The sequence below is a fragment of the Anthonomus grandis genome, chromosome 15 (genome assembly GCF_022605725.1).
Source record: "Anthonomus grandis grandis chromosome 15, icAntGran1.3, whole genome shotgun sequence".
NCBI lineage: Eukaryota > Metazoa > Arthropoda > Insecta > Coleoptera > Curculionidae > Anthonomus > Anthonomus grandis.
In genome coordinates, this window is record NC_065560.1 from 9,747,786 (window position 1) to 9,773,396 (window position 25,611).

At 31.9% G+C, this 25,611-nt stretch overlaps 2 protein-coding genes across 2 annotated transcripts in view; one reads left to right on the forward strand and one right to left on the reverse strand.

Moving 5' to 3' along the window:
• Positions 1 to 17,412, forward strand: part of LOC126744850 (F-box/SPRY domain-containing protein 1) — a 37,067-nt gene extending 19,655 nt beyond the window's left edge. Inside the window, exon 5 of the transcript XR_007663325.1 lies at positions 17,254 to 17,412. The gene's annotated coding sequence lies outside the window, so the exon portion shown is untranslated. The remainder of the gene's footprint in view (positions 1 to 17,253) is intronic.
• LOC126744849 (transmembrane protein 164) lies at positions 8,471 to 18,371 on the reverse strand. Its single transcript, XM_050452409.1, has 7 exons — positions 17,995 to 18,371; positions 17,505 to 17,663; positions 17,290 to 17,451; positions 13,552 to 13,668; positions 10,132 to 10,210; positions 9,971 to 10,071; positions 8,471 to 8,892 (listed from the first exon to the last, which is right to left on the reverse strand). Exons 2-7 carry the CDS (start codon positions 17,652 to 17,654, stop codon positions 8,668 to 8,670), a joined length of 834 nt encoding a protein of 277 aa, XP_050308366.1. The 5' UTR covers positions 17,655 to 17,663; positions 17,995 to 18,371; the 3' UTR covers positions 8,471 to 8,667.
• Between the last annotated feature and the right edge of the window lie 7,240 nt (positions 18,372 to 25,611).

Consider the following 25,611-nt stretch of genomic DNA (forward strand, 5'->3'; position numbering starts at 1 on the left):
GCCGTATTTGATTTAGTTAATAATATTAACATTAATCTACAAAACAGAAAAAAAAGTTTAGCAGTTTTTATAGATCTTTCGAAAGCCTTCGATACCGTTTCACATGAAATTCTCTTTAACCGTTTAGAAAAAATTGGTATTCGAAACGGGCCTCTTAACTTATTAAAAAATTATTTATCAGATAGAAAACAAGTTGTTAAGATTAATAACACAATGAGCTCTCCTAAATACATTAAAACCGGAGTCCCACAAGGGACAGTGCTGGGACCAGTACTCTTCCTTGTGTATATTAATAGTATAGGAAGCTTATTGGACGACTGCGAAGTTATTTCGTACGCAGATGATACTGCATTATTGTTTTCTGATAATTCTTGGAAGAGAGTCTTTAAAAAAGCCGATATTGGCCTTAGTAAAATGTATGAGTGGCTCAACAATAGTCTTTTAAGTTTAAACTTTAATAAAACTTATATGAGTTTTTCCGCAACGTCAGTAGATCAACCACCGCCCACAGAGATTGTTATTCATAATAATGACTGCTTATCGCATAATGATGCATGTTATTCTATCAAAATAAAAAAAGTTGAAAAAATCAAATATCTGATCAGTATCTTAAATGGGAGGAACATATTGCATTCGTTAATAAAAAAATTAGGAATATTTTCTATAAATTGTATCAGGTACGTGAAATCCTAAATGTAAAAATGTTAAAAACTATATAACGCACTAATAGAATCCAATTTAAGGTACTGTATTATTATATGGGGTTGCGCGTATAACAATACTATAAAGAAGTTGTTAATCACTCAGAATTCTGCACTAAAAATAATATTTAAAAGACCATATAGATTTTCAACTGGTGAACTATATAATAATCTAAATTTACTAAGTGTCAGAAATATTTATATCCATTCCACTTTAAACTATGTCCATACTACATTATCACCAATTAATAGTGATTCTATCAACTATCTCACAAGAGCAACAAAAGAGATAAATATGTTTATTCCATTTAAACGTACAAATGTGACCCAAAGATTTGTAACCTATTAACACACTGCCTGCTGAATTGAAAAAATATTATAATTATCCAAAAATTTTCAAAGCCAAAACCATATTTTTATTGAAAAATCAAAAATTTTTTGAAACGTTATTCTGAGTGTGTGGATATTGGGTTATTTTAGTCCATATTAGTCGTAATTTTTACTACCTTTTTGTTCTCTCGCCTGTTTTCCGCCTGCATAGCGGCCGGGCTGTTGCCGTTCTTAACCTCTTAAAATCTGTGCCATTTTGGAAGAGGAAATCTGCACACAAGGTACATCATTAGATGGCCTTAGGCCGATTCCTTTTCTTGGATTTTTACATTAGGTATATAGGTATTTAACGTTATTTTTCTTCTTAACGTTATCTTTCTTCTTAGAAATAGGGTTGTTATCTATTTTTATTTGTACCTATTTTTCCTATGTAACAATAACATTTTTGTATATAACTTTATGTAATATATTTGAATTTGAATTTGAATTTGAATTTGAATTTGAATTTGAATTTGAATTTGAATTTGAATTTGAATTTGAATTTGAATTTGAATTTGAATTTGAATTTGAATTTGAATTTGAATTTGAATTTGAATTTGAATTTGAATTTGAATTTGAATTTGAATTTGAATTTGAATTTGAATTTGAATTTGAATTTGAATTTGAATTTGAATTTGAATTTGAATTTGAATTTGAATTTGAATTTGAATTTGAATTTGAATTTGAATTTGAATTTGAATTTGAATTTGAATTTGAATTTGAATTTGAATTTGAATTTGAATTTGAATTTGAATTTGAATTTGAATTTGAATTTGAATTTGAATTTGAATTTGAATTTGAATTTGAATTTGAATTTGAATTTGAATTTGAATTTGAATTTGAATTTGAATTTGAATTTGAATTTGAATTTGAATTTGAATTTGAATTTGAATTTGAATTTGAATTTGAATTTGAATTTGAATTTGAATTTGAATTTGAATTTGAATTTGAATTTGAATTTGAATTTGAATTTGAATTTGAATTTGAATTTGAATTTGAATTTGAATTTGAATTTGAATTTGAATTTGAATTTGAATTTGAATTTGAATTTGAATTTGAATTTGAATTTGAATTTGAATTTGAATTTGAATTTGAATTTGAATTTGAATTTGAATTTGAATTTGAATTTGAATTTGAATTTGAATTTGAATTTGAATTTGAATTTGAATTTGAATTTGAATTTGAATTTGAATTTGAATTTGAATTTGAATTTGAATTTGAATTTGAATTTGAATTTGAATTTGAATTTGAATTTGAATTTGAATTTGAATTTGAATTTGAATTTGAATTTGAATTTGAATTTGAATTTGAATTTGAATTTGAATTTGAATTTGAATTTGAATTTGAATTTGAATTTGAATTTGAATTTGAATTTAAATTTAAATTTAAATTTGAATTTGAATTTGAATTTGAATTTGAATTTGAATTTGAATTTGAATTTGAATTTGAATTTGAATTTGAATTTGAATTTGAATTTGAATGAACTGTGGAGATCGATTTCTTGAACAGTAGTAGACTTTGAAATTGTTGAAAAACTATCGATACATTGTAAAAAACAGTTTGGAGTTTCAATATCTGGTGTTGCCACTTCTATATGAAACCAAAGTTTTATTTCTTTTTTTTTTTGGATGGAATCTAAATATTAAACTCAAATTTATAAAATCTTTATTAGTCAAAAAATTTAAAATTTTGTTGCAGGTATGTAACACCTCAGAATTGTATTCCATACCTGAGGTGCAACTCAAATAATGAGAAATAGACTATCCGTGCCAGCTATTGTCCCAATCCCTGCCTTACCACTCTTATTCATTCATATAGATAAATTGGGCTGCTTCTGCTCCAGGATATTCTGTACTTTTTTGCCTACCTTTATGTATAGTCTCACACTTTTAAGAATAACTGGAAAATTATTGACTATTTATAAAAAAATATTTTCCATACACTCAAACTGATAAATACTGCGTCAATCTCTAACTTATTGAGTTCATCCTCTGCCACTCCCTGGAAATATTCGTCTTTATCTCCGTCAGGCTCAATTTTGGATGAGAAACTTTCACCTATTTCCACGCGGTTTCACCGACACTTTTAGTAATTTCGATTTTTTGAAAATTTGAATTTTCCTACAAAATTAATAGGTAAATACAGTTTCCTTTCTTAAAGCATTTCCTTCTTAACAAGTTTTTGAGCTGGAGCTAATTTTTGAGTCATTTTTAAGGAATCAAATTTTTCAAGAAATTTTTGTGCCGTTATCATAATAACGTAGAAAAAAAGTTATAATTACTTAAAAAATTTCCCTGGGGAGTATATCCCGACAATTTCGACCCAAAAATTATTTTTTTTTTAATTTGTTTTTTTAGTTCAGCAAACTTTTATTATTTATTAATTAAACTTAATTTATAGCAAGTTCAACTCATTTTCCCCCTCAGACTATTTGGTCCAAGAAAATATTTTAAGTTACAGCCATTTTTTGAGTCATTTTTAAGTAATTTTAATTTTCAAAAATTTTGTATGCCATTATTATGAATCTTAGAAAAAAATGTCATAAGGGGTTTTTGATGGTAATTTAATGCTCTATCTCGTGGTTATTTTGATTTCAGGTTTTTTGAAAATTTCGAAATTTTCAAGTCTTTAACTTAAAAAAGCATTTTAGCTTTTCTTTAGGGATCCTTACATTAAATCCAACGCAATTGTAAAAACACAAACTTTTCTCATAGTTCCGGAGAAAATAAACAAATTATGAATATCGGTTTTTGTGATTTTTTTCGAAAATGGTCATAGATAAAATTGTGAAATATTCTGCAAATTATAGCTCCTCTTAGGCCCAAAAAATTTTAGTCCAATTTTTATTTAACAATTTTTTATTGTAATATTTATTTCACAATTTTTTCAACAGAACAAAATCTTTTCCGTAGCCAATAAAAAACCCAAAATTAAAAAAAAAACTAATAATTTCACCAATATAAATGGTAAAAACTACAGCTTTAATGCGTATCTGCTGGCATGCCTGTAACGTTATATCACAGTCTAACAGTTGAAATCTATATACTTTGGTTATATTACTTTCACTTCTTTCGTTTAAAATAAAGAAATTACATGTTTCTCGTTACACACATGTGCCGGCATATGCATGTTGTATGCAAGTTGAAAGACATACAGTGCATCCCAAAAGTTATGTCTAAATTCATTTAAAATTCAGGGGTGTGTTCGAAAAAAAAACGCTCGGACTCGTCGATTTGTATTTCAAGTTGCGCATTTTTGTACGTGAAGTTTGTATATATAGGGTTGCTCAAAAATAAATTACGACCATCAACTTAATTTTTTTAAATAAAAGCACCTTTTTTTATTTCATTTTTGAATTTCGCGTGGAATTCTACGTATGTTTCATGCATCGTGTCCTATACCTAAAGTCAACAGTTATCGAAAAAATACGACCAAAAATTATTATTGAAGTTCACCTTACGAGAGTAAGTCTAAGTAAGTTTGAGTCACCTTATCTCTGAGAATTTTTATACAGAGCAAAATTCCATTCATTCGCGTTTTTTTATTGTTGGCTGGTGATTTTCATAGAAACTGTATGACAGTTGTACGCCAAACAGATATTGTCAAGTGTGAAGTGTACGAGCAAAGTTGCGGTTTTCACAATGGTAAAGTTAACGGAACGAGAAAAAATAGAAATTCAAAGAGAAGCTGCTCAATTATTCAATGAAATCCATCCTGATCCTCCTCCGATATGTCAAAAGGTGGTGAGTAGAATAGAGGCTAAATTTAGAGAATTCGGTCATGTTAGAGACCTGCCGAAATCTGGTCGTCCTGCTTGAGATAAAAATGAACAACTTGACGTTTTGCTTTCTTTGGAAGAAAATCCATGTACTTCTCTGTCGCAGATTGAGACAAATTTACACATGGCGAAATCTATTTATAGTTCACCGAATAGTTAAAAAGCACAAATATCACCCCTACAAAGTTATTCCTGTGCAAGAGTTATTTGATGACGATTTCAATAGGCAAAATGAGTTTTGTGCATCTCCTTTCAAGGCTAACAAAAGCTTCTTCTGGGTGACCAACCGTTTGCTTCTGCAGCCTCTTTAAACTGACGCTGACGATAAATATTTAATGTAGTTTCATCAAATTGAGGAGGTTTGAAGCGCAACAGTCCAATAGATTTTGTATTGGTACAAACTTTGTTCTTGTTATCTAATACATTTTTATTTGATTATATTACCTTGAAGTTACCTGCTGAAGTTAGAAATTTACAGATATTCTGTGATTGGTACTCCGGACAGAATAAGAACTTTCCAGTGTTCAAATTTTTACATTACTTAGTCCATCATCGTTCCAAGCTTGAGTCCATTGAAGTCACATTCCCCATCCGAGTTCACTCCTACATGGAATGTGATAAGGATATGAGGATCTTAAACGGAAAGTTTCGGGCAGAAGTACCGGATGACTGGTGTAAACACAGAAACCGCTCGTTTAAAGCCCGCACCATTTCTTGTTGAAAAAGTTGATCGTTATATGATTAGAAATTGGACAGATTTTCTATCTGCAATGTATGTGAAAAAATGTCCTTTCGCCACACGTCCAATCCGGCAATTCAAAATTACGAAGGAACATCCTCGCTTAGTTTTTCATCGAGATACTTACAATGGTCTTTGGAACTCGTCAGTTATTGTACCTCCAAGAAAAAAGAGAATCACTGGTCCGCCGCTACCCGACGGTCAGTTTTACCACCCACCAGTCGCAACTTTTGGTTAGTAGGCTCGTTTTGACTTTTGCAACAATTTAATTATCAGTGATTTTTTTTATACAGATGATCACCTATCCCTTTGGAAAAATACAAGGACCTGCAGAAGTTAACAAAATTTTGAACCCCAGAGAGTCAGCTTTTTTTCTTCTAATTTAAAACACAAGTAGAGACAACTGCTTGGCTTAGTGAGTTATGGTTGATTGTCACTAAATTACATGCCTAATTAATACTTTGTTTTTTACAGCTTTTTTCAGTTCATCCCATAAGAACCTAACCCAGAAGAGAAGTTTTATTTTTTTCTATTATAACAACCATTGTTTTATAAATACCTACATATAAATAAAATAATACATTATACTTTATGTTTGATAAATAAATAACAGAGTATAAATAATTATTTAAGCAAAATTTAAATATAAATTAATCAATCGCTACTGACTTGGCAGTTTGTTGACATGGCAGTGACATAACACCTTTTTCCCCGGTATTCGGAGTTGTTTGAAACTTCGACACATTGTGGTGGTGTTTGATATTATATTACAAAACACAAGTTTGATATTATATTACAAAATGTCATTGAGGACATAGAGCAAGGTCATAGCTTCAATATGATGGCAAATAAACAACCATTTTGCAAGCTCTGTAATTATCGTAGCGTTTCTAACCTTAAAATTCGTTTCCTGTCAAAAAATACAAAAATGACTTGGCACGTTTTTCCCCTGTGGTCTTCATATTTAATCTTGTCCTGCATCAATAAAAAGTTTCTTCTTTTCCAAAATCTTTTCCTCTAACCTGGATGATTCTCTTCTAGTTTGATAAAATTTTCTTGTTTTGCAGAATTTTCCAGCAATTTACCTTCCCGGTTGGCGGAATTTTCTAGCAGTTCGTTTTTTTGCTGGTATATTTTAATTATTTCCTGAAAATATATTTTAAAAAAAATCTCAAAAATAATTAAAATTTTCCAAGGAAACCAGCAATATAATGTCCTAACTGAACATACAAACTCTTTACAAGGGTGGAGATCCCGACTGTCCTTCTAACTTTAGACCTATAGCGTTATTGCCTACTTTAGCCAAGATAGTGGAACGGCTCGTTAAGGTGAGGATGATTTCATTTTTAAATAGGTTTGGCCTATTGAGTCTTCACCAGTTTAGCTTTCGTGAGTCTGTGAGCACAAATGATGCTATCTTTAGCTTTCTAGAGCACCTGTACAACCGACTGAATGTTGGTGAAGTTGCAGCAGCGGTATTCTGTGACTTGTCCAAGGCATTTGACTGCGTGAGTCACAGAGTGCTGCTGATGAAACTGGAGCTCTATGGTTTCAGAGGACCTGTCCTTGAGTGCTTTCGTTCCTACTTATCAAATCGTGTCCAGGCTGTCAAATTTAATGGTGGTATCTCTAAGGAACTTAATATAAATTGTGGGTGTTCCGCAAGGATCAGTACTTGGTCCTTAACTTTTTCTCATTTATGTGAACGATCTGCCACAACTGCAGGTAACTGGAAAATTTACATTGTTTGCCGATGATACCACCATCTTCTGGCACAACTCTGATGTTTCTCAATTGGAGGCCAATATACGTGCAGATTTGTTAAAAATAAAAGACTGGTGTGATGCAAATTTTTTGACATTTAATCGTTTCCAAAACAAATATCCTTAATTTTGAATGAAATATAAATGACATATGTTTAAATAATGAAGCCATCACCATGCCACCGTTCAGTAAGTTTTTGGGTCTTTCCATAGACAAGTTCCTTAAATTTGAAGACCATATTGTAAATGTATGTAAAAAAGTCTCATCAGGCTGCTACGCCCTAAGGGTTATTGCCACCAGTCTTAATTTCTCCATCACCAGATCTGCATACTTCGCGATTATCGAGTCGCACCTTCGATATGGAATTTGCTTTTGGAGTTCATGTTCAAATTCACTTTTTAGTTCAGCGTTTGTACTCCAGAAAAGGGCCATTAGATGTATGTGGGGCCAAGCCTCGTGACTCATGTCGCCCGCTTTTTGTAAGTCATAATATTTTAACCCTGTGTTGTATTTTTATTTTGGAAACAGTTTGCTTAGTTTTTAGAAAATATAAACAGGAACTCCACTTAGGAAGCCACTATAATACGCGACAAAATTATTTGTTGAGGCTACTCATTCCTCATTTTGAACTTGTCCGTAGCTCTATCATATATGGAGGTAGAAAGCTGTTTAATAAACTCCCACTAGAAATAAGACAACTTAAGACTGAAAAAAGCCTACGTACAAGAACGAAAATATTTCTTGCTAGTAAAGCGTACTATAGTTTAGGTGAATTTTTTTAATGATTAGCATTTAAGTATTTTTCAAAGTTTTATATAATTTTATTTTATTTTAAATTAGTTTCTCGTTTTTATTCCTTTAATGTACAGTCTATTGGCTTTGTCTACAACTTCTATGTTTATATTGACAATAAAGCATTTTTGAGTTTGAGTATAATTTCATTTAAAATAAAAATATTTATAAACATTTTAAAATAATAATTATTGAAACTGGACGCCGACTTTACCTCAACTTTATTTTTTGAATTATCAAATCAGTTGGAATGAAATATCTTAGTCAGTGTTTATAAAACAAGAACAAGGAAAGCCTTATCTGTTTGTGGAACAAATTAAAAAACAGTTTTATTTAACGAGTTTATTAGGAAAAAAATTGGAAAGATTCTATTTTAAGCTACAATAAATATTGTGAAATGTTAAATCCATTATTGCTAATAAATCTTATTAAAATCACTTAAATAGGAAATACGAAATTTTTTACAACCTAACAATACAAGCATCTACTGAACGATGACAAATACATCACAACCCATTCTTCTATTACAAAGACTTGTCATCCACTGAATCTATATCACAACTCAAGGTATTTTTAACTTTAGTATATTCACATTTTGTTAATAGATATTCTGACACTAAAATGTAAGTTTTGCAAACCAAGGGGCAGAGGATCATTTGATGGAAGAACACGGCGGTGCGGTGCAGTTGACCCCTGAATGGATCAGAGTCGAGAGGACACATGATATGGTTCATATTCACATTTGTTGCCTAAAAGAGAAATAAAAACTTTATTAACTACTACTTTATAATTATAATTTGTAGTTTAATCTCATATAGTCGCATCTCTTTCGGTTCCAGAGACACAAATATTCTGTATTTAGGAATAACTTCTAAAAACTTTCTTTTAATATCTATTCAACTCAATTACAAATTATTATGATACGGTATCTATAGAAATTAGCTTTAGTCTTAGTTTCTGAGCTTCAATTACATTTACATTATAGTTCTCATCATTGATTAGTTCCTTTAGAAGGTGCTTACAGTTGTTAAGAGTGATTTTAAATTTCCAGGAGAAAGCCTTATGTCTCTGGGACTAGTGAACCTTCGACCAGCCATCCCCCGAAAGCTTTAGAATCGAAGTTGTCTTTGGTTAGCTTGTGTGGATATCGTTTGTGAATTTCCTTAGACTTTTATTGTACAGTCAAAGTTGCAACAGAAGGTGTTTCAAGAGCAAGAACGTATGTCGAGTCATACGTGTGACACTACCCTACTTTCATTATTGTTTTTTGTTATATTGCTCATGATCCTGTCGAGTTCCCACTCAAAGTAGTTCCCTAGAGTAAATTAGTTCACATTTAAAATACAAAAACCAAGCTTGATTGCATACTCATTTAAGAACAGTATATAGGTATCACATTCAGTGACGAGTAAGGCAAAACATCTTGTCGAACGTCGAAACATACGTTTTGTTGGTTTTATAAAAGTTTTTAGAGTTTAGTTCTGTTTTCACGACCAACATGAGTCGGGTTTCTAATTCTTCTTCTAGTTATTGCTTTATGTGCTTTTGATCAACCTTATTCGTTTGTAAGATGCCTAGATATTGTAGGGCTCTGTGTTCATTACTGATTTTTGTAGGTTCTCATTTATGTTATATTAATTTTCTAGGTTACCCTTTTCAATTATTACAGACATATATTTTTTAAGTCGAAACGTCATTTCAATATCATACTCATTTGGTTTAGTAAAGCCAAAGCCATAAGGCAGATGATTAAGCTTTATTATTGTGGAAATTCCCCCTAAACCCAACAATATTATAAACCATTTAATAAACATAGTTTGAACTTACAATTGACACAGTCTGCAGGACGGTAAAATGATACGCGACAAGTAAACTGTATGCCAGAGCATTCCAATGGATTTCTTTTAGGCCTTCGACATTATAAACACCTAAAATAATTTATTAAACATGTACAAGAAAATTTTATTGAACTTAATATATGAACTTACCACCTGATCGTAGTAAATAGTAAGGCACGATAAGCATCATTAAATGCTGGGCCCAGTACACTGTGGCCTCCAGTGGAAGCTAAAAAATACGTAACGATATATATCATAATAAACTCAGAGCCATACATGCTAGGTTATATGGTTTATTTAGTTGTAAAAAAAGTAAAAATTATTGAGTTTTTTTTTTAATTAATGTGGAACTCAGGTCGCGGAGCTCTTTAATCAACTGCTTTTATAACTTTAGTCAAAGAGCAAACAAAAGCGTGGTCGTTAAAGCTGCGTTAGAATTTGATCAGGCTTTACAGCTTGTATTTTGTTCTACTAACATTATAATAATTATCACTATAGAAAATATCTATTGAAGAATAATATTTACAACTCTTATTTAATCCTCCGAGTAAGCAACTAGGAAGTGAGACAGTAATAAAATCGACATCTACCCTAGAAAAAATGCACATTTGATAACGTGGGTGTGTGATTAGCTTTATGGCATTAATTCGATCCAAATAGCCAGCATTCGTGCTTATTTTAGTGATCCCACCAATATTGCAAACCCTAAGAGAATAATAATGCTATGTTCGGTATTTCCAAATTCATTGGACATTGCCAAACCACCACCATTTATTATAGCACCACACATTAGAGAACACCACAAATTGTGTAGGATTAGACACAGGAAATCTGTGTCTGCTGCTGGTTGCTGGTATTTCCTACTCCTACTCCTAAGCCACTCACTTGGGCCTAATATGTAGGTCATCAAAAAAAAATCCTTACGGGGTTATTGTTTAGGGTAATAATGTGATTATCTTGTAAAAATTATTAAGAACCTGATCATCATTCCCCTTACCACATTGATCAACTTGGTTATTTCTGAGCATATATTTCCAACTTGTCTGAAATTGTAAAGGTTATTTCTATTCTTAATATGGGGACGAAGAAGATTTTCAAAATTACCGCTTTATTTTCCTTATTCCAATCATCGATAAGTAATGTCAGACTTTACTTAGTATTAGAAATTGAGAATAATTTTCAACTTAATTCGTTATAATATATAAAGCAACATGGTTTTCAGAAAGAAATTTTACCATCATGGCAGTCGGTCACTCATGCATGAAAGTTTTAGAGGTATTTGAAGAGCTTTGCATACTCACGCTTTGACGACTTATTAAGGGCATTCGACTGTGTGGAGCATAGTACTGTTCTCCATATACTATGGGTTTAATAATACTATTGCTGTCCTATTTGGGTGGTAAAAGTCAATTTAGAGAGTCTAGGTCTCGGACTTTAATGCTCCAACATGGAATTTCTCAGGGAGGATACGTGGAGGATTTTTTGACCAAACGGTCATCGTGACAACTGACACAACTCATATGTCTCTATAAAAAACTCTAATGATAAAAATAAAATAAATAACTCTAATTCTAATCAATTGGATTTGAATGAGTCAAAGGTCAAAAACATTCTTTGGGTGTTACTTTAGATAAAGGTAAACTATCTTTTCAACTATCCAAATGTATTTTCTTTTTTCTTGACTTTTCTAGTTCCGTATTTATTAGGGGAAGTACTGCTCCCTGGCTTCTTCCCCAAATAGAAGGGGACACGATTATTTAATTGTGCCACTGAAGAGTACTAGTGGACTGTACTTATTTATTTTGTATGTTTATCGAAGAACCACAACTTATATGGCGCTGAACCAATTAACTTAATAAATGAAACAAAACTTTAACAATACAAAATATGCTCATTTAGTATATCCGAAGACAGGAAAATGGAACAGTTATCTATTCAAGCAGTTGTAAATTATACATTGTCTTTGCTGTCTTTCTGTATACTTAAGTTGACCTTATTTATACTCACTTTGCTTCTTAGCAGGTAACTTCATTCACTTCTTACTAACTACTAACAATGTTGCTTATACTCTAAATCACAATGGGTTAAAGACTTTAACCTATTGTGTTAACACGACGACCGAACTCATAACTAGCAACAATAATACAGATAGTTTTAGCTGGGTCTAGAGTATAAGGGTACTTACGGACCTTCCTAGGTCACTAATGGCTTAAAGAGAGAGAGAAAGAGAAAAACCCGTCTTGGGTATTAGGGGAATAGGGATAATAGGAAAAACTTTCGCAACTTCTTACTCCGATCGCCACTAGGGCTCGCGACTCGACTCACACATTACATCTGTGGGACAGTGACCCAATCTGACTTTTACAGCAACTGAGCTCGATTGTGTACTGCAACTCTTGGACAAGTATTTGGTGATCAAGAGTCTGGAGAGACCCATATTAGGGTTTAAAGAGTAAAGGAAATACGGGTAACTCGTGAGCAACTTCTCACTTCGATCGCGACTACGACTTGCGACTAGACTCACACCACTTCATCTGGGATACAGTGACCCAATATGACGTCTACAGCAACTGAGATCGACTGTGTAACTAAACTTTGACCGTGTGACCTTTTATCAGCTTTTTTCACTTAGTGGGTGTAAAATAGCTCATGATAGACAGACAGAGAGAAGAAAGTAATAATTTTTAACTCAACTACCTGACTATTCCAGGCACTTGGGTGCATTTAACCCTCTAAGAGAGGAAGAGAAAGTAAACTCAAACTTAACCTCCTGTAACAATTTTTTCCAGGCATTTGAGTGCATGTCATTATTTCAGAGAAAGAAAGAATAAACGAATACAACTCATTGGCCTGGAAGAATTTTGTTTTTTATTCCAGGCAGTTGCGTGCATTTAATCATCTAAGAGAGAGAGTAAAAGAGTAAAACTCAATTACCTGGAAGAATTCAATTTTTGTGCATCTTTTATCAACAAGGGATGTAAAAAAGAGCTTAAGACCTAAGAGCCTGACAATTTCATGGCAATTTATGGGTTATATTTGTTGTCTTTAAAACTTTGAAGCATTTAAAAGTAACCACTTTAAATTGATAATTTTCTGATGGTGTCCTTAAAATTGTGAACATAAACCAAATAAAAATAAATATATCTCGATATTAGAAACGGGTGTTGTTGGATTATTTCCCAACAATATCTATGTACACTCAAGACAGTCTATTTATTGCACTGCAGCATAGTTGTATAATGCCCACATGGGTTATGTAATTTCTAATTTAAGCATCTTGAAGATACCATACTAAGTGTCACCTACTAAATGTTTCATCTGGATTATTTTGTACATAAATGATACTTTTTTTTCTTTGTTTAATTAGACACCGCAACTTATCAGCGCAGAGAACAACCCCAATACCTCAAAATTAATAATTATGTTTTTATGCTAGTGAACCATATAATTATACGATATTTGTATTAATAAATTACTCGAATAAAATAACTTAATTCCTACCGCTGCACCATACTAATGTCGTATTTCTTGTAAAGGTTAAAATAATAACTTATGATGAAAGCTCCTTACCTCTCTGGTATCCGTTTCGTAAAAAATTATGGCCAGCAAGGGCCCATTTAGATAGTTCAAGTGAATCCTAAAGACTGTTGTGACAGCTTTACTTGGTTTCGCAGTAAGCAAGTATATCTAAAAAAAAACATACAGTAATAAAAATACAATATGCTTTCAAAGTCAGGAATAGATTGAATATAAATTGTAATTAGTTGATGATTTAAATATTCTTCAAAATGTGGGACATATTAGATAGAAAGCAATCAGTAGTGGAATATACTTTATTTTGTTGTTTTATTTATCTATTCCTTAAAATACAATATAAAACGTTAACATGTTTTTGTTAAATAAATAGACATCTCGAAAAAAATTAAATATACAATATTATATTGGATGTGTGACTAAAATTCTGGACCCTATTAAACGAATCTATATTATTAATTTTTTGAAGACATACCGATTTATATAGGAGAATATTTTCTTATCCAAATGTTAAAGATAAAGGCATTATTGGAAAATAAAAAAATTATAGAATAATTTAAGAACAAATAAGGTTTTAATATTCGGTCTTCCAAAATAAAAGGTGAAGTAAAATGGCACTACGGTCATATACATAGATATAATTTATTTTGAGCACACATATTATGTCTCGTATTTAGTACTGAGATAATGCGCAGTACAGATTTTTTATGAAAAAAACCTTCAAATCTCAAGTTACTGCGAATTACGGTATATATATAAAAAGAAACACCCTATGTATAAAAAACAAGTATACATTGCATTCACGACGAAAGGAATAAATTTATTTAAAATTTAGGTGTTTTTTTCTTCTTTTATTTTTCGGACAGATCGGTTGGCATTGCCACTTTTGGAATAAAAATTTTCTATACAGAGTACTTTAAGTAGAAACTATGGCGTCAACATTTTTTTTAAACGAAACACCCTGTATATCATGACATTTTACAATTCTACGATATATTCTGATTGATTTGTGTATAGCATACCATATGCCTAAACATAGCGGTTTGTCAAATTTTACGTAATATACTAATGAAACAATTATACAGGGTGTTTCAGAACTATGGGATCAAACTTCTAGGGGTTGTCTAGTGCAACATTAGAATCCATTTGAGTATAGGAACCTATGTCCGGAAATGTGTCACTACGCCACGACGGCCCTAAGACGCGTTTAAATTTAGAAAAAATATTAAGTACCTAAATAAGATCTGATGCATTTATTTTTAGCTTTTGTATATGGTACCATCACATCAATTGTTCAAAATGTCTTCCTTAAACCTCAATACACCGATTTAAATGCCGCACATGATTTCGGCGGACTACAGTAGAAATTTGATCGTTTTGAATGATTTCAAATGCTGCTGTTATTCGTCCAATTAAGTCAAGCTCTGATTCTACTGGAGTTTCGTAGACTAAAGATTTTACATGTCCCCACAAGAAAAAATCGAGCGACGTTAAATCGGGTGACCTAGAAGGCCAAGAAACTGCTCCACCTCTGGCAATCCAACGGTCCCCAAACCGCTGAGCCAAATACGCGCGTACTTGTACAGCAAACTGAGCCGGCGCTCCATCATGCTGAAACCACATTTGCTGTCTAACGTTTAGTGGAACATTTTCAAGGAGCTCTGGGAGAACTTCCTCCAAGAAACGCAGATAAATAGGTCCTGTTAACCGTTTCGGTAGAAGTTATGGCCCAATTAAATAATCATCAACAATGCCTGCCCATACGTTGACAGACCAACGATTCTGATGTTTTCTTGGAAAAATTGCATAAAGATTGATTGGTAAAGTTTTCCATTAGCAATAAATGTTTAAAAATTGTAAGCTATAAAATTTTTAAACATGACATTGAGAATTGACATTGATAAGCCTTGATTTTAAACAATTGTTGTTATGGTATCATGTACAAAAGGTGAAAATAAATGCAGCAGATCCTATTTAGGTAATTAATGTTTTTTATAAATTTTAATGCGTCTTAGGGCCGTAGTGGCGTAATGATGCATTTCCGGACATGGGTTCCTATACTCAAATGGATTCTTCTATTGCACTGAACAACCCCCAAAAGTTTGATCCCATAATTCTGAAATACCCTGTACAATATTTATTGCAACTGATGTTCAACTTGTCCATTTACTTCAATGCTCGATCGGTAAACAATTTCCAATTGCACATTTTCAATCACTTGCGATTAGTCTAATTTCTTGTCAAATTCTTTGCATTAAATTATTAACACTATTTGCTCTATTCACATAAGAAAAAATCTAATAAGATTTTTGGTGGCCACTCAATCGGTCCTATTCCATCTGTTTATTGCATCAAGATGTCGAACGGTGATGGCAAAGTGAGGAGGTGCTCACAGATAAGTTGAAACTGTAGAAAGTCCAAGTAGCGCTCTTGTTGTGTACGCACCCGGTTTCCAAAACCACTCATGAGTTTTTCAATTCGTTCTTTCTCAGTTCTAAATGCATTTTTTTAGGAAAAAGTTCATTCTGATATTGGGTCAATATAATATAAAACCCAGGTTATTGTTTAGATTTTGTTTTTGTATTAAGTAGCTCTGATGATGGCAAGAACACTTGCTGAAATGCATCACTCGTGAAATTAGAGGATTAGCACTTATTTGTGGAAAAAAGACTCTACTAACTTTTCAATATAAATGCATTTTATAATGCATTTATATTTATATTTATGCCCCCTGGCTAAGAAGGATGTAACTAAATTAACCATATTTGGTTAACTCTTATATTCCAATCAATTCTTTTATCAACGATACAAAATTTGTTAAAATCGGTCAAACGGTTAAGAAGTTAAAGCAGATTATTGCAAAAACAATTGAATGCTCTCCATCTTTTCCTCTCCATCTTTATTTTTGAATAACTGATGTTGTTGATATAATTGAAATTTTTTTACGAAAATGATAGATAAACTGGTTGTCTTTGTGAAACTGTGAAAAAAAATTATTTATAATGCAAAATTTAAAAAAAATCAATTTTAAAATTTAAGATGGCAGTTATAGGTTTTTTTCCCTAAGTGATACGACGAACGGTTTCCAAGATATGGCCGAGGAACAGACTTATTGGGTAATCTGGTGTCCCATAAATAATGGTAAATAATATAAGCGCAGATTTGTTTAAAAAAAAATAAGTTTAAGCTAAATTTCCTAGTCCGAAATTTAAAGATAACCAAGATTCAAGGTGATAAACTTAATGTAATTTTTTGAACTTTGGCCATAAATTTAGCATTTCTTTGTTTTGAACAAAATTTGGACAATGATGAAGGACGCATTGAACCAAATAGACAAGAAATTAAACATTATTTGCAATAAATCTAGAATACATTTTTATGTTTCGTTAGTCTGCTACGTTATATTTGACAAACCATTGACTTTGGGCATAATGGTTTGCTATAGAAAAAGTATTCAGAATAGATCGTAGAATTGTAAAACATCATAAAATACAGGATGTTGTGTTTAAAAAAATGATTGTTGACGCCAAAGTTTCTACCTGAGGCACCAATCGATGTATCCAAAAAATAAAAGAAAAAAATTACCTGGATTTTAAATGAATTTTAACTTTTATCGTAAATGCACTGTATAAGTCCTGCTTTTGGTATTTGTTTATCGGTAACTTAGACCAACTTAATCGCTTTGATAACTCCCTTGATATCTCCTTCTCTAATATAATAACTAATATTTCATTCTAGAAAGTCAAAATTCAAACATTCCCTGAATCTAAATACCTGCATTGCGGTGGTGATATGGCAAGGATTCAGCAAGTAAATGCCCGTTCTAGAGGCGCATTTAAAGCCCATCTCCATTCCCCAACAAAGGCACACCAGAACCAGCAAAATTCTTTTTCCCAGCCTGTTACTATCATTGTAAGAAACGGTTGGGAGGGTACACTATAAATATATAAAAATTACAAAATTATTAAAAATGTTTCTTTTGTCGGTACTTTGGGAAAACTCCAGAAAAACATGTAAGTGCAAGCGATTAGGATAAGGGTGGTTTCGATGCGTCTCCACCTTAAATCCACGTAATTGATGCATTCTATGCCGGCATATTTTGTTATTGTCATGTCTATACCGCCGGTGGCCCAATCCATTTTTATTGCCTGCAATGCATATAAACCAAAGTGATTTTCACTGCGTCCTAAATAAATTTAATGGATGTTAAAATTTTAGTAAGTTATAATAAATATTAAATTTAATTTCGTGAAGCCATGACCTTCAATAAATTTATTTTGGATTTATTAATCCAATATTTGCAATGTATTTTACCTAAATACCACAAAAATACAAAATACACTAAGTTGATTAAAATGTTCAACTTAGGTATCATAACGTATCAATATCAATATAATTATCCTGATTAATATGTCAATGGATATACATATAATTAATATGACAAATTATTAATAAAGCAAACATATATAATTCACTTACCTTCTAAATGAACCTTTATCTAAAAATTCACCACAGACTTAAAAAGCACAATAGCCCCACAAAAGCTTCACATATTATTTTGTTTGTATCCAGCATGTTTGCAGCCATTGCGTCTACTCCTGGAATCTGGAAAATCCGGGTCGATATTCTCTTCTCTTTTCAGCTTGTTTGCATTGTGCCTTTATTTCTCTTTTGTAATTTTACGCGTGATAGTTCGCAAAATAGCTGCAGTATATGTGTTGCAACTAAAACTGTTTTTTTTGGCAAACGTCCAGGAAAAATTAAGAAGTTTTCTAATTATATTATTGAGCACTATTTATAGGATGCTTAAGTAAAGTGCTTAGTAAAACTGACTAATTCGCGTAGTACGTAATATAAAATTAGGAAATAAATTATTTATAGCGGTGCGGTAGGGATTCCTTGTTCCTTGTTTTCATATCGTGGGAATTACGCAATTGGTTGGATTTACTTAGGAACATTTAGAGTAAAACCACAACTTATTTATTCATTTAGCATAGTCAGTAATTTGAACAAGCTAAAGCCCAAATACAGAGATCTTTAAAACAATACTGGCAATATTACTAGAAAAAATGACATTATAATATAAACTAAATATAATATGAAGCCTACAAATCAATATTCTCCAACAGATCCAATGATGACCCAGGCAAGAAAAAGCACTATCTCCAGAAAAGAAAGTAAAATGTGAACATTCTTTTAGATCGCTAATAATGTCAGCTAATGATGGTCAGAAAAATCCTGTAAAGCACCCACAAGTATAATAATAACAGTTTTCTAGAATATGCTTAAAATATAAGACTTAAACTAAAGAATATTAGTGTATGCTCTAAAAAAATTTCTAGTGTAGTGTACAAAAGTCTCAAGTTTTGGGTTAGAGTCTTGATCGGTATATTTTGTTGTAAGTAGGTAAAAAAACTTGTTTGGTTGTTTATCGGGCAAAAGAGTTTTTATCCTTTTTCAATTTTTATATTGTGTAATGATTATGAATTATTTGACTGTATTACCCTTAAAACATATTTTTTTAATATTATTCTTTAGTGCGTAATATTTTTAAGCTCATAGAACTGCAATCTGTTTTGGCCGACCGATTTCTGGCTTAATTTTGAGGATATTTACATTTTTCTTGGGAAAACTTTTGAAAGCGTGTTTAAATTTCAACCACTTTTCAAAAAACCTAGAAAAAAGTTAGATTTTTTTTATTTAAAGTAATTCTACCAACTTTTTGATCATATACCCCTGGACTAAAATTGCTTCATAAGACGTTAACTAATCCACAAAATATATAAATCGACTAATACTTATTTTAGCCTGATCTTAATTTATATATCCCAATACTTAAACCTTCAACTTTACCTTAAAAGTCTTTCTATATATTTCTGAATCCTTACGTGCTTTAAGTTCTTATACTCCATGCACAATGCGTCGCCACCTCATCCACTACTTTTTGCAAGTCCACTCTTGAAAATTTAAAATCCTATTCCTTATCACACCACGCTAAAGAGCCACAGTCAAGTGTCGATTTGATCAAGAAAGATTACTGTATTTTCATAGACTTGAGTGCTGTTGATATATCAGATAATAATTAATCACGGATGTCTGGAGGAGGCCACTACTACTTGTTTAATGTGCAATTAGAACTATCGTTAAATATAAACAGTTCGAAACATTAAGTTGATTCCTGGCATACTAAGTCCTACTAAGATCAATGTTACTCTCTGCAAAAACATACAGTCATCAGAAATATTAATACGCCAGAAGAACTTCAATCAAGCATTGGCTAGTTTACAGCTGGAGGTTAGACTATTAAAGAAAAGTTAAGTAAGTTTTATTAAATTATTTATCCAACTTCTGCTGTAAAATTTGATAATCAATTTGGTCGAATGCCTTTCTGAAATCCGACTCTGTTTCGCAGGAATTGTATATCTAAGATGAGGTTCATTAAATGCCTCAAATCTTGTAGAAAAAGTGGTTTGTGATTTACACCTGACAAATCTCTTTTCATCCTTTTTTTCCTCGACTCTCTATGGTCTATATATAGGGTGTTTCAGAACTATGGGATCAAACTTCTGGGGGTTGTTCAGTGCAACAGAAAAATCCGGAAATGCGTCACTACGCTACTACGGCCCTAAGACGCGTTAAAATGTATAAAAAACATTAATTACCTAAATAGGATCTGCTGCTTAGAACATTGAAAGGCCTTTCAATGTTCTAAGATCTGCTGCATTTATTTTTACCTTTTGTACATGATACCATAACAAAAATTGTTTAAAATCAACGCTTATCAATGTCAATTCTCAATGTCATGTTTAAAAATTTTATAGCTTACAATTTTTAAACATTTATTGCTAATGGAAAACTTTACCAATCAAGAATTGGCGGATATGCATTTGGCATACGGAGCAACAAACTGCAATGCACGAGCAGCATCGCGGTTGTATCATGAACGTTATCCCGAACGACAGCATCCTGGATACAAAAAGTTTATCGCGGTTCATCGGCGGCTCACTGAGACAGGCATGTTTAAGACCAAGATGCATGATACTGGTGTTGCTCGAACCGTAAGAACGGTCGAATTTGAAGAAGAGGTGCTTCAGCGAGTTGCCGATGAACCATCAAATAGCACACGTGACGTCGCTAAAAATATGAATACGAGTAACGCTTCTGTCTGGCGGGTACTACACGAGCAACAACTCCATCCTTACCACTTCCAGAAAGTTCAAGGTATGACTGCAGCCGATTATCATCCTAGAGTTCAATTTTGTCGATGGCTTCTGGATCACATCATTGCACAACCAAATTTTTTACGATATGTTTTGTGGACCGATGAAGCCTCTTTGATAAGAGACGGTATTTTTAATAGTAGGAATAGCCATATTATAGCAATTTTTCCAAGAAAACATCAGAATCGTTGGTCTGTCAACGTATGGGCAGGCATTGTTCATGATTATTTAATTGGGCCATACCTTACGGTTAACAGGACCTATTTATCTGCGTTTCTTGGAGGAAGTTCTTCCAGAACTCCTTGAAAATGTTCCACTAAAGGTTAGACAGCAAATGTGGTTTCAGGAGCGCTGGCTCACTTTGCTGTACAAGTACACGAGTATTTGGCTCAGCGGTTTGGGCATCGTTGGATTGCCAGAGGTGGAGCAGTTTCATGGCCTCCTAGGTCACCCGATTTAACGTCGCTCGATTTTTTCTTAAAGGGACATGTAAAGTCTTTAGTCTATGAAACTCCAGTAGAATCAGAGCTAGACTTAATTGGACGAATAACAGCAGCATTTGAAATCATTCAAAACGAAGATCAAATTTTTAGTGTAGTCCGCCGAAATCATGTGCGGCGTTTAAATCGGTGTATTGAGGTTGGAGGAAGACATTTTGAACAATTGTTGTGATGGTATCATATACAAAGGTAAAAATAAATGCATTAGATCCTATTTAGGTAATTAATATTTTTTCTAAATTTAAGCGCATCTTAGGGCCGTAGTGGCGTAGTGACACATTTCCGGACATGGGTTCCTATACTCAAATGGATTCTACTGTTGCACTGAACAACCCCTAGAAGTTTGAACCCATAGTTCTGAAACACCGTATATTAAGTTCATAGAGTATTTCTAACGTTCTAAAACTACCTTTACAATAAGAACCAAATCTTCTTTAGTTCAAAATGGTTCTCACTGCTCTTTTTTGTGCTAGTGTCAAAATCGCTGCTCTCTTAATAGAAAAGTATTCTATATTTAAGAAGTAAATATATATTTGCATAATGTTCAGATTGTCTAGGTTAAGTATTTGGAATCTGATCCAATTCAGTTTTTTATCTACTCGCATATAAATTTCCTAATATGTTGTGTAGAGAGTGTGTGTTAAATCATTCAAAGTAATGGTCTTTAGGATGTATTTAACTTGATTTGGAAGCAGGTAAATAAGTTTGGCTTGTAATGTTTATAGTTTATTTTAAATGGGTAGAGAGTAAAAAAAATGAAAGTATAGAAAAGGGGTACAAGGTTACCCTTAATAATGTATGCCACTGCCATAGTTTGCCAGGCAATATTAATGCTTTTTATGGTTTGGGTCAGTTTATGAAAAAACATCATAATCTTCGTCATCTGATGGAGGGCTGTCATCACCTCCTGAAATAATAATAAAAGGTCAACCATGCACATTTACAAGAATAACTTTTTCACTAACTGGTAATAAAAGAGTACGAGTAGTATATCTATGATTAGAATTTCTTTTCGTTGGATTAAACGTCTGATCTATTTTTTTTATTTATTATACACTGTGTTACATATATTTGTACATACAGTATATTACATTATATGTAACACTACGGTGGAACAGGAAATATTACCATGTATAACACTTTTGACTTTGTCTTTTATTACCAGCCATATTTATTTATTTACCTCCGCTAGATTACGTGGCGGAAGCACAATGAAGTTTACATTACCTGCCAAATTAGTATATTACATATTATGCTAATCTGTGTTACATTTAAAAACTGCATCTGTATATCTGTACCCTACTTATAGCTTTCGAACCCAACCTTTATTCTCGCTTTATTAATTAACTACGTACTAAGCTTACTTACGCCCATGGATAACCACAAAACTTTCGGTCATTTTCATTTTATGACTCTCCGTCTATTTGAAATGCAGTATATACTAGAAGATTTGACAATACTGATCCACCTATTATTAGACTAGTATCGTCTGCATAATTGAAAAGCTGGGAGTTGTCATTTAATATTCTAATTGCTTGTTGTTGGTTCAAGAGATATGAATTTATCCACTGTAACATTGGTCATTGTATTTCATATAGTGCTCTAACTTATCAATTAAAATCTTGTCATGAATTTATTCGAAGGCTTTTGAAAAATCTAAGAAAACTATATGTTGAATAAGAATGGAAGAAAATAACTGCGGAATAGTGCTAAAAACTAATAAAGCTGCCTTCCTGTTAGCCAGGTAGCCCAGCTAAAAATGTATTTGTAGGAACTCTCAAATGCCACTATATGTCTAATACATGCCAAAACTCTAAACCTATTTTTTTTAAATTGTGGTACATCAGTACCTTAAGATTCCAACAAAAATTATGTGATTTCAAAAAGAGACGGAAGAAATAACCGAAATAAACATGGTCAAAGCTGACAGGCGCAAATTCGACTCAAATAATCTATTAATTATAATTGACATAATTTTCCGCATAGAATGTTACAAGCTCCCTCTATAACGTCACGCAGAAAGCTCTTGACTATATGTGTTTTGATCCCACGTCACTGACTCATCCATTCTAGAAAAGCTTTGTGCTTATAAATCGATAAATTAGTGTAATGTGCTTTGGTGGCTTTTAGAGGGCTCTCGTTACCTCTTTTTAGGAAATTTTACAATTAGTTTTAATGTTAATTCTAGTTCAATACGTTTAGCTTTTTTCTTAAATATGATCAAATTTGAAATAATTATAAACGCTCAAAAGGAGGAGAATCAATAAGCAAATGTTTCATGTCTCATGACTCTATCAATCAAAATTTATTTCAAATGGAAAAAAAAGATGGACTTCGATTTTAGAGAGAATAATATCTGTTATCCAGTTTTTAGCTGGACAAAATTTAGCTTTTAGGGGTAATAGTCAAAAACTATTTGATAAGGGTAACGGTAATTTTCTGAAATTAATTGAGACGATTGCAAAATTTGATTCTGTAATGGCCGAACGTATAGATAGAGTCCAAAAAGATGGAAACAAAATGCCGCATTATTTGGGAGATAAGATACAAAATGAATTGATTTTTTTAATAGGAGAAAAAGTTGAATGTTTAAAATTATGCAAATATTTCTCAATCATTCTTGCCTGTACACCTGACGTTAGTCACCAAGAACAAATTACCATTATTGTTAGATTCGTTTTTATTGATGATTGTTCTAAAAGTATAGAAATTTGAGAACATTTTTTAGGATTTTGTAAAGTTATAAACACTACTGGTCAGGGGTTAACAGGATTACAAACACTACTGGTCAGAGGTTAACTGGATATTGATATTGCCTATATGAGAGGTCAGGGCTATGACAACGGAGCAAATATGAAAGGCAAGCACAATAGCCTACAAAAAAAAATTTTTAATAATTATCCTAGAGCCTTTTTTGTACCCTGTGCCGCCCATAGTTTAAATTTAGTAGTTAATGATGCAGCAAAAAGCTCTCTAGAAGTAACTAATTTTTTTAGCATTATTCAGGAAATATAATTATGTCTTTTTTCGGCCTCAACTTACAGATAGAATGCTCTCTTAAAAGAACTGCCCAGGCTAACACTAAAGCCCTTATCGGATACCCGCTGGGAAAGCCGTATTGACGCAATAAAAACTCTTAGATTTGAGTTAGAAAAAGTGTATGATGCTCTGTTTACGCTTTTTAATGATGAATGCAGAGATAATGAAACAAAGAATATTGCAATGTCCCTAATAAATAAAATAAAATCATTTAAATTTATTTGTTCGTTAGTTATTTGGTACAACATTTGTAAAAAACATTTGGCAAAAATTAATATAGTAAGCAAAACTACAAAAGTCAAATGTTATTTTACCGGAAGCTGTACAGATGCTAAAAGAAATCAAATTATTTTTGACACAAATGAGATCGAAAACGGGTTTTTAGACATGATAAATGAATCTAAGAAAATTGCGGAAGAAGTAGACGCCGAAATTTCCTTTCCAGCCATTCACTCAATAAGACCAAGAAAAAAAAAACGTTTTTTGATTATGAACACAAAAATGAGCCAATCCAATCTCCAGAAATAAATTTTAAAGTAAAAAATTGGATGAGAGATTTCACCATTTACAAAAACATATTGAATTATTTGGTTTTTTAAACAATCTGAAAGCATTTTCCAAACCCGAAATAATGACCTATTGTAAGAATTTAGAAGCTAAATTAACTGACCCTGAAACAAAAAATATGGACATATATAAATGGATCGGACCTCTATAATGAAATCGACATATTATCAATTTACATTAATGATAGAAATATTTTCTCGGCCAAAGAAATATTAATATATCTGGTTGCTAACGATTTGAAAGGCATATTTCCAAATTTATTCGTAGCTTTAAGAATATTTTTAACAATGCCAGTCACTGTAGCTCATGAGGAACGCTCATTTTCCAAACTAAAATTAAACCAGGGTTCTAACTAATTTTTTTTTAATTTCTTTAAATTAGTATGTAAGTAAAATATATTTTTTTTAGGTGTTTATATCGATGTAATTACATATTAATATAGAAATACTTATATAAGTAAATAATATATGCTTTTATGTATATTTTTTTTATAGATGATATTGATATATTGATTAATATATGTGTGTTTGGAATTTAATTCAATATGATTTTTTTATTACACCCTTTTTTTTAAACGTTGTACTTTGGTAAGAGCATTTTTTAAAACACTTTTTATAAAAATCACTGCAGAAGGGGCGGAAAATTAGCTCTTGCACCCGGGCGGCAAATACCTCGGCCCTGATCATATATTATTATTTTTAAATATATATTTATTTAACGATTTTTTAGTAAATTTTTGGTATTGGTATATTTATTAACAGTATATCGTC

Bases quoted from the DNA above. Each gene is read 5' to 3' on its own strand.
- LOC126744849 (XM_050452409.1), bottom strand. From the start codon at position 17,654: ATGGATTGGGCCACCGGCGGTATAGACATGACAATAACAAAATATGCC. The intron at 10,211-13,551 runs GTAAGGAGCTTT...CGTATTTTTTAG, and splicing joins ACGAAACGGATACCAGAGAG to CTTCCACTGGAGGCCACAGT. The intron at 8,893-9,970 runs GTAAGTTCAAAC...TTTCTCTTTTAG, and splicing joins TCCTGCAGACTGTGTCAATT to GCAACAAATGTGAATATGAA.